Source organism: Diadema antillarum, unplaced genomic scaffold (assembly GCF_040938485.1).
Source record: "Diadema antillarum isolate AM-2024a unplaced genomic scaffold, OU_Dant_1.0 seq00001756_RagTag, whole genome shotgun sequence".
NCBI classification, from domain to species: Eukaryota; Metazoa; Echinodermata; class Echinoidea; order Diadematoida; family Diadematidae; genus Diadema; species Diadema antillarum.
Window position 1 is genome coordinate 57,617 of NW_027272438.1, and position 14,289 is coordinate 71,905.

Below are 14,289 nucleotides of genomic sequence, written 5' to 3' on the forward strand. Positions count from 1 at the left end.
TTGTTCGTGTTCATAGCTTTACGTAACAGTTTATGGGATTCATCAATCCTGGTCAAACAAAGAATTAACATGTGTAGACCAGTTGACGAGAATGATTAGTCAATTAACATTTTGGAAAGGATTATTTTGTTATTTTGCATTGAATGTATTAATCTCTGTTGATATTGCAAAATACCACTTTTGTTGTCAGGTGGATGTGCGGGCAAGCAGCATTTATATGGATTACATGAATAATTATTACATCACAGCTGATGCTTATCCCAGTGAATTTAAGACCAACATAAAATATGTCTGTCGGTACGAATGAGCATTTTTCTGCTAATGCGCAGAGTGGAGTTCCGAACGGGCTTATTATTATCAATATTACATACAGGTATTGCTATTATTACTCTGTCATTATTATCATTATCATTGTAATATATCATTGTTAATTATAACATATTTTACTGTTTTTTTTTGTTATCATGGTAATCGTAATTTAAAATCACAGGCAAAATGTAATGTCCCTGCTTAGTCAGGAATTGTTTTGATTTGATTTGATTTGACAAAATCGTGTAATTTCGCCTCAACTTCAATGATAGGTACATACACAGAGAACAAGATGTAAAATACGGGGATGCGACAAAGTCATATCGTAGTGTTTATGGACACACAAAGATTCGAGCAAGAAACAAATAAAGTGAGGTAATGGTTACCTTACTGAAACAAGGTTCGTTAAAGCGAAAATGCGAAGACTGCGTGCATACTAACGAAGCTTCGGAATAAGGAACCTTATTTCATTTTCGGATTTAACGAACCTTCGGCATGACGAACCTTATTTCATTTTCGGATTTGACGAACCTTCGGCATGACAAACCTTTTTGCATTTTCAAGTAGAACCTTCGGAACTACAAACCTCCGGAAAACGTACGGTAATCAGGTAATCGAAAACGTACCATTCCTTAAAAGTGGATCAGTAGCTCTCATGTTTTTATCAGGCCCAAACCTGCGGTTGATGAGTGTTTATTTGATATCCTGCTGCTAACCACGCACGTATGTGAGGAAGATTGTCAGGTGAAGGTATTTTGTTTATTTTTCTTTTCTTTTCCTGATATGGCTAAAAATGCATTATACATGAAAGATATGGGAAATTATACTTGGGCAACTTTTGACAAGAATGATCATAAAAGGATTTTCAGTTCATTAGAGCATGACCTCTTGTGCCCATTGCACGAATTGTTGTCTTAGGTTTCATAGTTTAATCGATATTACAGCAGTCCTATGTTATGGTCACCATGCAGTATCACGCACTTGATAGATCAGGTCCCTGTTGCATTAAAATTTAGATCAAACATAAATCAGAAGATCAAACATAAATCAGAAAATCAAACATAAGTCTCTGAATACTCACTTCTGGTTATAAAACGTTTAATGTTTAATCGCATCGTTCTATGCAACCGGGCCCAGTTGTCATTCATACTTTTTTTTTTTAGTTTGCAAAGCTGCCCATGAATGCTGATATATCTGCAGTGTCATTTCAAGCCTCATTGGAATTTTACACGGTAGTTATAGACCTATGTTATAAATGTTTTCATAATTGATTTTGACTGGGACAAATAGTAACTGGTTATATGCTTCATGTACGCACAAAACGTCCAATAGTTTTATATTCATCAACAGCGACATAAGACAGGTGCAACGTCGTCAGGTCAACAAAATTATATTCTTAATGATCATTGCTATTTTTTGTTTGTTTTTTGGTTGTGTGGTTTTTTTTTGTGTGTGTTTTTTTACACACTGCTATTATATCTAAAATCGTCATGAAAGTTCTTTTGAAAATCTCTCTCTTTCTACCGAACTCTTCCAGAGTAAGCATCTTGTCGTCTGTGTGAGGTTGTCGCACGTAGGACTGGTCAGAACGTCCGTTTTGTTGGGCAGCTGTCGGAGGGCGCCATCATGCGAGTCACGCAAGCCAATCAACCTTTTCAGCTTTTGCTCTATTTCACTGTCTGTGTGATCACCTGGCCTTTGATAGATGCCCTGTTTGGTAAGACAAGATGCATTTCAGCTGTGTTACATAGATCTGCAAAAACCCAAGATATTTTCCCTAGTGAACACATGGTGAAGTCAACTGCAGACTATGTCTTTTCCTCTTCTCTCTATTATATTTGGAGATAAGTAAACAAGATGCCTTAATAATATTATGAACCTGTAAATGATTATGTGAAAAGCAAAGTTTAGCCTCTTGCAATACAAATACTATGCGTTGAAGTTATCATCATTCTTTTTTTTTTTTTTCTGGTTGTGTGTATCCTTTGCCATTGTGACTTGTTATCACATTCTTCTTGAAATATAAACCTTGTTATGTCAGGCTTTTTTTTTTGAGTGAATATACCCACATGGCTCCTGACCTCCTGACTTGAAATAAGATAAAAATTAATACATTTAGTTTTGCTAACGATACCAATCTCCATGTGAGTGTGTGTAATGCATCATTCGATTAAAATCCTCTTTTATTTCAGTAAAGCGAATACAACTCGAACATGATACAAAGATAAACATCACATCGCTGAATTATCCATTACATTATCCGAACAATGAAGACTATGCCTGGGACGTGACTGCACCAGCCGGATTTCGGATATTCGCCAAACTCGGATCATTCAGTTTAGAACGTAACAAAGACTTTTTAAAATTCGGAGATGCCCACGGCAGACAACTCATCGAGCTAACGGGAAAATACTCCCCACCGACGATTTTGTCCCCTGCAAACGTGCTGTGGATCAACTTCACCAGCGACTCGAGTAGCGCAGATACCGGATTCCGATTCGAGCTTTCTACATCAAACCACACAGGTAGAATAATAAATTGTTATCATGAGCGAGATTGCGCGGTCTGTTTCTCTTTTTGTCATGACTGTAATTAGTCCAGGCTAGGCTCCATAGAAAGTGCACCTAACCTTGTTTTTTGATATATACAATGTTTTTTGATAGTTTCTTGTCAATTCGAGGGTGCTGATTCCAAATCCGATTGATGCCACTCGCGTAACCTTGAGCATTTTCGGCAAAACGCAAAAATCCAAAATGGCCGCCAGATATGCTAATTTTACCATGACAATCCCAGTTATGTCAATTTTATGACAAATTATTCCATCAAAGCTTTTAAAATTTTTGTTCCTTGAGTAATTCTACTTGCACATGCAAAAACTTTTTCATTTGAAGAGGTACATTTAGTATTTTAAGCTTATTTTCAATTCAAAATGGCCGCCACTCCTATACTCATGTACTATATGAATGGCAAAAAATATGAATAGAAATAGAAGACGAATTTCCAGTCACCTGTACCTACGCTTTTATCAAGTTTTGCATATGCAATGCAAATCTGATGAGTGCCACTAGCAAAACAAGCAAACAAAAAAGCAAACAAACAGAAAGTTTATTGTTTTAAGGCTTATTATATTCTTCTCAATACAAAACTTCAAAATGGACGCCACTCATATACCTCTGCACAATATGAATGGCAGAGCTTGTGAAATAAACAAATTTTCTTTTTTTTTCTGTCACTCAGGTACACTGTTTACCAATTTGTGTGCTGAATATAAATCAGAAGGTTGTTACTAACACAGGCTGTTTTATCTTTTAATGCAAACATCCAAATTTGCTACCTCAACCTGAAATTTTCCCTAGGTATTTGGAAAAATCCACCAAAACTTGAATTGACGCCAACATCAAGATCGTTTATCAGGAATTACTAGATATGAACATTTGATACTTACTTGCCTTGAGATGTTCAACATCAAAATATTCATTCTGATTTACTGAATTAAAAGGCTGAATCCTAGATGATGACACAAATGAAATTTCCAATTAACTGCCCTGTTCTACATTATCTAAAAGCGATATTATACAAACTTTTCAGTCCCCTCATCCGAGAAAGAACATGAGGCAGGGGAAAGTGGAAAAAGGGACCACCTCACTTCCTGTTGTCAAATCTCTGAAATGAAAACAATGCCCCAAAGTTTTCAATGTTAACCCAGATGAACATGGTAGATTAATTTTACCACGGTTTTTTTTTTTCGGAGTGAATGTGTTTGAGTATAGGCCTATGATGTCAAGGGAGACTCTGAGATATGTACAGTGCTGCCTTATTCTGAAAGCAGTGTTATAACAACTTCACACTGCTTGTCTTTAATCTTCAGCATTTGAAGATTCAGGATTGCTCTCGGTAACCAGACCAGCTGTGTTAGGACTCTGAATGATGGCCTCCTTAATGGTGGATATAAATTAACTCCACTAGATGTCTTTTTAACATATATGTGGTGACATTACATTCACTTCACGTAGGAAGTTTGCAGATGATCTTGCCTTTACGTCCTTGGATGACATGAGCCGAGTACTGACCCATCTCAAGACAATAGTGGAGAACTTCATCTTCTGGAGACTTTGCCCCAACCTTTATTAGATTATCAACAGATCCATGCCTTCCATCTTAGTAACCATCTTGCCAATGCCATGTTCAAGGCAGCCCTCTGTGGCAAGACTTCCAAGCATAGGCTAAGGAAGTCCACCCTCCTTCACTGGCACTCGATCACTCTCCCTCACACTAGAAGGAAAGGATGGCAAGTGTCACCAGTGCCGTCAACGCATACCTTGACCTTCCAAACACGGTAGCATGGGGGGGGGGGGGGGCATTTCATGAAGCATTTTGTCGGACAAATTTGTCTGACAAATTTGCTCTCTGCCAATCAGATGCAAGGATTTAATAGCCTATAACAGTTTGTAAAAAAGAAAAGATCTGACAAAACACTTCATGAAATGCCCCCTTGAACAACCTGCCATCAATGCGCCTGAAATCCCACAAGCCTATAGATTTCCCCACTGTAACTGGAAAGCTTTGACCCCAAAACAGGTTGGTGCAGATGCTGGTCTGATGTCATCCCTGATACCAACCAAGTTACCTACAACATTATCTCTGGCCTGGCAACAAAGCCACAGGGCTTCAACGGGTGGTGATCAAGCAAGTCTTCATGTCTTCATCCTGTTTCTATGGCAAATAATCGCCCTCTGACCCCTGAGGAAGTGCTGAACATCACCAGATGTGGTTGCAATTAAAACAATTGCAGGACTAATATGCATATTTAGCCTGAGAATTCTGCAAACTTGGGGCTGATGTCACCTGCTGGTAAACATACAATTAAATTAAGGGTTCTTTAAAGACAATAAAAATGACAGTTTTAGTTTTAAGACAAGACTGAATGAGATCATGATGTCAAAGTGTATACATGTAGTATCAACACTGTGAACTGTGAGATGGAACTGTGAGAGAACTGAAAGAGGTACCTCACATTGCTCCTTGGTTGATGTTAAATGAACAGTTTGTACGGTATTGCATTAGGACAGTTTCGTTTATGCCTTCAACAGTTTTTGTTGTTTTAATTCAAGAAGAAAATCAGGTTTGCTCGATAATATCAAGGCGGCACTTCTAAATTAAATCATATCAAAGTGATGGAGGTTGTGATCCATTTCGAACTCGCCTCAGAACTGCTCCCTCCCCCCCCCCCCCAACTCCTTGCTGGAAAAAAAAAATCTACAATGTAAAGGGTTTTTAGTTGTGCCATTAATGTCCGATGTGTTTTTGTCTGCAACCATGTATCTCTGCACTTACTGTATAGGATTTTTCTGTACTTTGTTAATATGGTTTTAGGGGAATGCATATTACAAGCTTTGCTTTCTAGCTTCCCCTCCATTGTCAACATTATTTGATAAATACCATGTATCTAGGCTCCTTGATATATTGTGTTATATTACTAATTCATATTCCACCGGCATGTAGAATATGATGGTATATCCATTCCTTGCGAGACGTTAGTGAACTTATATTGTTGAGACTTTTGTTGAGACAATATGAAATATATAAGAAATTGTGTTCAACATCATAAGGTTTATGAATATTAAATGCTCATAATGTAGGCCCCCTATATATTGTAAGTGACACCCAACATATTGCACATACAACACTTTATGATAGCGTAGGTACGGGACTGGAAATACAGTAAATTTGTTCTATATTTCCATGCATATGTTTTGCCATTCATATAGTACATAAGCATAGGAATGGCGGCCATTTTGAATAAAAAATGAGCTTTAAATGCTAAATGAACCTATATGAAATGAAAATTCGCTTGCAAATGCAGATGGAGTAACTCTAGGAACAATAATGTACAAAGTTTGGTGGAATAATTGGTCATATAATGCACATTATTGTGTTTATCACGGCCGAATTAGCATATCTGGCGGCCATTTTGGATTTTTGCATTTTGCCGAAAATGCTCAAGGTTACGCGAGTGGCATCAATCGGATTTGGAATCAGCACCCTCGAATTGACAAGAAACCATCAAAAAACATTGTATATATCAAAAAACAAGGTTGGGTGCCTTCTAGCCTGGACTAAATCCCTTGAAAAGATCAATAAAACAATAGAATTTCACAAGAAGTTCAAATATTCTAGAGCTTCCAGAGCTAAAACAAAGGCTAAATTTGATAACGCAAATTCATGTATGTTACTAACTGATGGGGTAGATGGAACAGCGTCAGTAAGGCTTATGTATAGGCTACTATAGGCCTACGTGGTGGGTTGTCTTTCATGCTCACACCCCCAACCCGTTGAGGACGGATTGATTTTGCTACAACACGCATTTCCCATATACACCAGCCCGAGTATACTAGTCCTCAATGGATTTTAAAACCCACCAAAATACGAAACACATGACATGGGGCACATGGATTTCCACCACCCTTTTACTTGAATAGATGACAGGTCCACCTTCATAGACGTGTGGGATTGAAGAATTCAGCAATCATTAGTAGAACACAACAATGAGAGTTTGGGAAACAATTGGAGAACCCGTTCAAAAGTTACACATTTTTGAAGTTTCTCCTCAGTCACTGCTGAATGAGAAGACTACTATTATACAGCTTGTAATGTCACATGTGTACAGCCATATAAAGAAAACAAAGAAAATTCAACATTTTTTTCACTTTTCTCGCATAATTAAAGAACGCTTGACTTGCCTCTTTCAGAAGGCAGTGGGAATAATATCATCCTTAACATTCATCAGTGACAGGTTGAGGAAATGTGCATTTTTTTTTCAAAAAATTTAATTTTGTCAGATTCTCTTTATTTTCCTTATATGGTTGTATTCATGTGACATCATGCACTGTAGTGGTCTTCTCATCCAGCAGTGACAGCACAGATAATTTAAAATTTGGAACTTTTGAACGGATTGTCCTATTTTCCCCAAACTTTCACAATGTGTTCTAATAATATTCACTTAATCCACATGTATATGAAGGTGAACTTGTCCTTTATTAATGTTTGACTTATTTTTTTTTCCTCTCGGAATAAGCCAAATATATCACTTTAGAATGCGCCAGATCGTACAAAATACATTTTGAAAAAATGGAAAAAAGCCTAGTTTCATGTGAATAGAAAAATCTTCATTCTGACCCATTTGCGTAATCTAGGATCTGAAGGAATGCAATTATTACGCAAAAACAAGCTCACACTGAGCTCAATTTAGTAATAAAAAAAAATGTGTGTATGAATTTAAGATAAATCACTGACAAAAAAGTGACACTCTACTACTACTACTTCTACTACTACTACTACACTAAACTCTACTTCTGCTACTACCACTATCTAATTACTGGTGCTACCATTATCTCCAGGAGTTCGTCTGGTTGGCGGCACCACACCATTCAGTGGCACGGTAGAGGTGTTATCACCTGTCTACGGTTGGGGCACCGTCTCTGACGGCGAATGGAATTATAAGGACGCCGCCACCGTCTGCAAAGAAATAGGTTTTCCCGGCGCAATAGCGGAGGTCAGGAACGCGCACTTTGGAGCCGGGAGCGGAAGAATTTTGATGACCGATGTCGATTGCAGTAATGGTATGAATGGAGAAGGCATTTAAGTAAACTTGTGCGTTTAATAGTCCTGCCTGTAGTTTTTTTTTTTTTTTTTGGTCTTTATTAAACAAACATTGTTCAGCAAAGTATAACAAAACACAATAGTAGGGCAGATATGTAACAAAATGTGGTCGAGATGCTCACATCCGGCGGAAAGTATGAAAATTTGCATATAGGGGTATTTTGGGGCGCTGATTTCAAATATTGCCGGATCCAAGAGATCTGACCACGGGGTCAGCCGCCATTTTGAAATCCAATATGGCCGCCATCACAAAACAAATTTAAAGATCCCTATCTTCAGTTCTGAATGACCTGTGGCACCAAAATGTGGTACACATGAGCGTTTTGACATATTGAATTTGATGACAGATTGATTTGAAGTGTCTGACAAACATCGGATGGCCGTCATTTTGAATTCCAACATGGCCGCCTAGACGAAATATTCAAAATCCCTATCTCGATTTCTAAGTGGTGAGTGACGCTGAAATTAGGTGTAAACAAGTATTTTAACATACTGAGTTAAAATATTAACTAATGTGATGTGTCTGACAAACGTAATGCCTGCTATTTTGAATTCCAATGTGGCTACGAAGACAAACACCACAACTAACATTTACGAGCATGTCAAAAAGTGCAGCAAAAAGGAAGCATAATGCACCTTTCACTGACGTCACGATGTAGATACAGCAGCGCGCACTCAATCAGTAACAAACGCGCGCTCAATCAGGTAGCCTAATTTACAAACCCGAGATAGAGATTTTCAACACTCCAACATGGCAACTATGTATGAAAATTCAAATTGGCTGCCGTGCAGCTTATCAGACATATCAAATAAGTTTATTGAAGTCATCATATCACCATGCTTTTATGTATGAAATTCCAATGGCTTATGTAATTCAGAACTGAAGATAGGATTCTTTGACGGCGGCCATATTGGAATTCAAAATGGCGGCCGACCCTGTGGCCAGATCTCTTGGATCCGGCAATTTTTGAAATCAGCGCCCCAAAATACCCCTTTATGCAAAATTTCATACTTTCCACCGGATGTGAGCATCTTTTTCACATATCTGCCCCACTACAAAGGGTATACATAGAATTAATCCTTTGCAGTGATAGCTTTCAGTTACATAATATAGGCAAACTGTATATCAAGATGAAAGATTTAACCAAGTATAACAAAACACAACACACAACAGACAAAGCGGGTACTTAGAATGAATCTTGCAATGAAAACTTTCAGATACACTTGTGGACAAACTAAATCAAGAAGGGAAAATTCTGTCTTACTGCATGTTTAAGTTGATCAGAAAACAATCTGCCATTTCTTAAGGTGAGTGTGAAGCTTACCCTTCCCTTCAGCAATTTCATGCCTGTAGACTTGATATATTTCTGCCAACTTCTCGTCACGAAAGCACCAACGGAAGTCAAAGAAATTTAGATTGAAGCAACGTAAGTATAATTCAAAAAATAGTATGCAACGCGGAAGGATCTGGCACAATGTGGGAAGTCTTTAGTGATTATGACAAAGTGTTTTGCAGAAATTTACATGCGTTTGTTTCTTGGCTTTTTAATACATCTAAATTGAATAATCATTTCTTTGATGCAGATCTCTTTTGTATTCAGGACTGTGCATCCGAACCTATGTGCCCCGGATGCTCACACGCACAAGATGCTGGTGTCATATGTCACGGTGAGTTCTCATTGTGACGTCATAGTTGGAGTCAACTGGAAAGTACTTCCGACCAACAGTAAAAAGTTGAAGCCTCTTTTCTTTCTGGTTTTATTTTTTATGGAAGGTAACAAAAAGGCAACACAACACCGACATCGTATGCACGAAAAGTACTGGCAAAGAATACTTGAATACACACGTAGCCCAGCTCATAGGCTGTTTCTTAAAATTTCTGTGTCTGGGATTTCATAGAAAGTGTATATCGCTACGGGCTTTACAGAATCTGTGCCAATCGATCCCTGAATATATAATTATATAGTTATAATTGCTAAATCAAAATTTCATGTAATCTAATGCATTTGAGGTTGCGACCAGTGTTACACATTCACGATCAAAAACAAGGGAATCTTCGAAATGCCATTCTGTTAATTTTTTTTTTCCGATTTGACTGAAATTACTAGTGTTTTTTCCTTGAATTTTACGTTGGTTCAACTTTGAGTAACTTTTTGCTTTTGCTACTTCAGGACCAAATTACCTTGGGTGTCTTTACCTGCCTGAGATCACCGGGTCATTTACATCTAGTTCGACTGTTGAGAACTGTTTGACAAAATGTGAGCATGCAAGTATGCAGTATGCTGTCCTCAACGGCAACCGATGTTACTGCCGAAGGACGATTACGTTTCCGGAAATTGTCGAAGACGATGAGAGTTGTAGTCGGGTCTGCTCCGGTGAGCTTTCGGACTCTTGCAACAGTGTGTCAGAATCGTCCTTTTTCACCGTCTATGATAGTAAGTGTGAAAATTGTACTGTGTGTGTGTATGTGTGTTCTCGGAATGAACCATACATGCATTCGACAATAGAAATAATTGACAATGTCTGCTTGTATTAAAAGCTGTATGTTTCAGATGTTACTTATTGATCATGACTGACTTTAACTTGTAGATGTACCTACTACTTAACATTGCAATAAATAATTGATTATGTTGTACATGTACACTGTACTTATGAAAGATGCGCACGTATCATACACGCCATTTCAAGAGTTTGCAACGTCTGGTTGTGTATTTCGACACAGTTATCCATAATATCATTGTTGCACGTTGTCATCATCTTGTGCCTATTTGCATTCAATAACCAAAAGACTGTACCGGTAAATGCTGAAAGAAATCCGTTCAAACTGGGTGGATATACGGAATAATGTCCATGTATACCCTTTAAATGACCACAACGATGAGTGAAGATTTTAACAATAACCATGAATGTTACCCTCAACTATTATGCTCTAAGATGTATACGTATCCTGAAGCTAAGCATTTTGAACAGTCATGGAATACGACCCATCACATCACAAAGCTAATAAAGTATGATTCGTGTCCAAAGACAGACACCAAACGTAGACCTATTTTTGACTGTTCAATATACTTCCTGTTGGTTTTCACGCCATATGTTTATGTACCTCATGTGTGGCGACTGGAGGCAACACCAATACGAGACAGATTGAAATGGTCCTAGGCAAACTGCTACACCTCTCCCCACCCCCACCCACCAAATAACCCTAAACTACATTTACTTCTTGCTAGGATTCCAATTTTAGCTGAGTCAAGACAAAATGGCCGCTTTCTGGCCCAATGTGTAATCAGCTCATGCGATCATGGCATATTATATCAGATGTATCATACAAACATGTGTATCTATAAAGAGTTATTATCATGGATGTGATGCTGACACACGTGTGTGTGTGTGTGTGTGTGTGTTTGTTATGACATCTTTGTAATGTTCATAGATTCACTTGAAAAAAAAATGCTGATCGGCAGTATGCAAAAATCGATTTTTTTTTTCTACCCCTGATTGGTATTAATCTGCTTGTATGCTCCTGACCAGCTTAACCAGACATTGTGATTGTTCAAATTGCGCCAAGTGGGAATCATTAGACGGTCTTTTTAATAATTATTGAATTTCATAAATATGCTCCCAATGCTGTAGTGATACACACTCGAAGGCATAACGTAGGCCTAACACGCTGTTAAAGGCAAAAGATCACTACCCTTTCATTGTCATCGTGGTCTAAATAAAAATGAAGAAGGTCATAATTCTTTGAAGTCCAATAGACATCCCATAATACTCTACTTTTTTTCCAGCTTCTTTATGGCTGTTTTGTACTTTTTACATAATAAATTTTTCAAAATCTTTTCAGCGGAGTTTGCCGTGTGTCATGACCCCGGAACCCCTCACAATGCTACAAGGACAGGACACGGTTTCATGTTGGGGTCAGAGGTGACATTCAACTGCTCACATGGATTTGACTTGATTGGTCACTGGAAAATACATTGCGTCGTAGGTGATAATATTCAAGAACCGGTGTGGGATCACGGAACTCCATTTTGCTTGGGTAAACCTTTCAATTGCTTTTATGTCTTATTTTACATTCACTGCGGTGTTAATGTTGATAACGTAACAACGTCATTGCATCATAATTTCTTTCTCACAATAGAATGTTAAATCACACCATGTGTTTATATCAAGCTAATCGTTTAGTGTAACTTTATGGATCATTCATCACATGCCACTGAAATTTAATCGTTACTTACAGAACACATACGAGCAAGAGATCACGGACCAAGTGAGATATATTTTACCTGAACCATTTGTTACGAAAATGAAAATACCTAAATGAATTAATAAGAGAAGTATGACATAAAATAATATGACATGATATTACCTTAAGCACTTGAAGATTTCTATCCGTTTCATCCCGGCCATTTCGTATAAACTTCCTACACCCTTATCCATATTTTACACCTCATATAGGTGTACATTGTATATGGTGCAATGATAGACAAATACTACAACTTGAAATATTTGCTACACGAGCGATTCTGGGTAATAATGAGTTCAAAAAATAATAATAAAATTTAATAACCTTTTATTAGTAAAATTCTGTCAGCTGCATGAAAAAAGAAAAGTGGTGGGAACAGTTCTTACCATTATAAAACCAAAGAAGAAGAGTACTTTAATGTGATGAAAACACACGATGAACATAAAATGTGACGAGAAAAGGGAATACAAATATGCAACAGTCATAACATTCAATCTTACCAAAACTAAGAGTTATAATATCAGAACAATCACATTCTTTAAATGATCTTAAGTAGATGATATGCCAATGTGTTTATAAATGGCAACATGATATGAACTTGAATAAACTTAGTTTATTTCTTTTTCATTCCTTTGACAGAAATTGTTGATAATACAACACATCCAGCTAATGCCACTGTGGTACCATACATACAACCGACTATAAACAGTAAGTTCACCTGTTGCGTGTTGTCACCGCATAACAAGTGCAATTTGGCATAAGAACACATGGACTATTATTCTGTCTAAATCAATGATTTCGGCACTACCGTTTCAAATGACATAAATATTATCTAATGATAGTGATGTCAAAGATGAATGTATGAATGAAATAGATTTCACCTTGTGTATCTATGAAATCATTTATGCATGGTTGGTGCATTGTAAATCACGTTCATTGTCAATAATTATTATCAAACTGCGCTTCAGAAATCGATATAGATCTCCATGGTTTCTGGAAATTATTTAAGAATATTACAAGACGTCTGCCGCAATATATGGATTAATTAGGAAGAATTCTACATACAGCTGTTTTCCTGTTTGGTTATTTGATTCTTTTCAAGTGCTTAATAGATTGTTTTGCAGTTACGTTTGGTTTATGGTTTGCGTATACTACTACGTTGAGTCACTATTCTCTCGTTCATTAACCAATGGCTTATTTATGTAAATGTTTATCTTAGCTGATCCATGTAATGTATGAATTCGGCTAGAATATTAATTTATTTAGAAATATTCTTCTTTCCGTTTTCTTTGTTAATTACAACACTGGATGATTCTTTTTTTTATTTGGGCGAAAGATTGATGCCACCATGAAAGCTGCTGAAACATTTTGTGTCTTTCCTTTTTTCGCTAGTAACGTAGTGTTTGTGTAGAGGGACAATGTCTAAATAAATCATACTAGACAGCTACTGACAAAAAAAAAAAAAAGCAAAATCCCACTTTTTATTCGGGCCTACAGCTGAAAGTAAGCAGGTCTTTTGACACTACTGCGGAAACGCTCATAAATACTCTTGGAGAATTTGTCATATTAATTTATTCAACTGTTTATTAAAATAATTTTCCTGCCCCCCCCCCCCCCAAAAAAAAAAAAAAAAAGAGAGAAGAAGAATGAATAAAGTATCATCTTTTTCTTTGATTCATTTGTACACTGCTATTCCCATCCTCAATCAATCTTCAACACTCCCCAAGACAATATGATTATCATCATCGCTGCCGTGGTCGCCAGTTTCTTCGGTCTCCTCTTCATCATCCTTCTCGTCTGCTGCATCTGTCGGTGTTGGAGTCGGGGACGGTGTCGGAGGAAAAGGAAGAAGATGGAAATGTGGTACTGAGGCGGGAGCGCATCTCGAATAAGACTATTCAAGTACTTCGATGTCTCGTACTCGCCTTCTCAAACCATTGCTTTAATAACAGCTGCCGACATAGCCTCAATGTTCCCCCGAAAGAACAACATCACATTTGGCACAAGTAGAAAACTCTAGCCAGGATACAAGTAACTTCAAACAGACCAGTTATCAGTTTGTGTTGACACATTCTCAT

General features: G+C 37.4%; 1 protein-coding gene across 1 annotated transcript; it reads left to right on the plus strand.

Annotated features, from left to right (window-relative positions):
* Positions 1–2,501: 2,501 nt before the first annotated feature.
* On the plus strand, positions 2,502–14,081 carry LOC139712087 (scavenger receptor cysteine-rich domain-containing protein DMBT1-like; the record flags this gene model as incomplete). Its single annotated transcript, XM_071623923.1, has 7 exons — positions 2,502–2,834; positions 7,707–7,928; positions 9,553–9,636; positions 10,140–10,403; positions 11,810–12,004; positions 12,851–12,919; positions 13,939–14,081. Coding segments are annotated over 7 exons (1,310 nt in total), but the record flags the coding sequence as incomplete, so codon positions are not given.
* Positions 14,082–14,289: the final 208 nt, after the last annotated feature.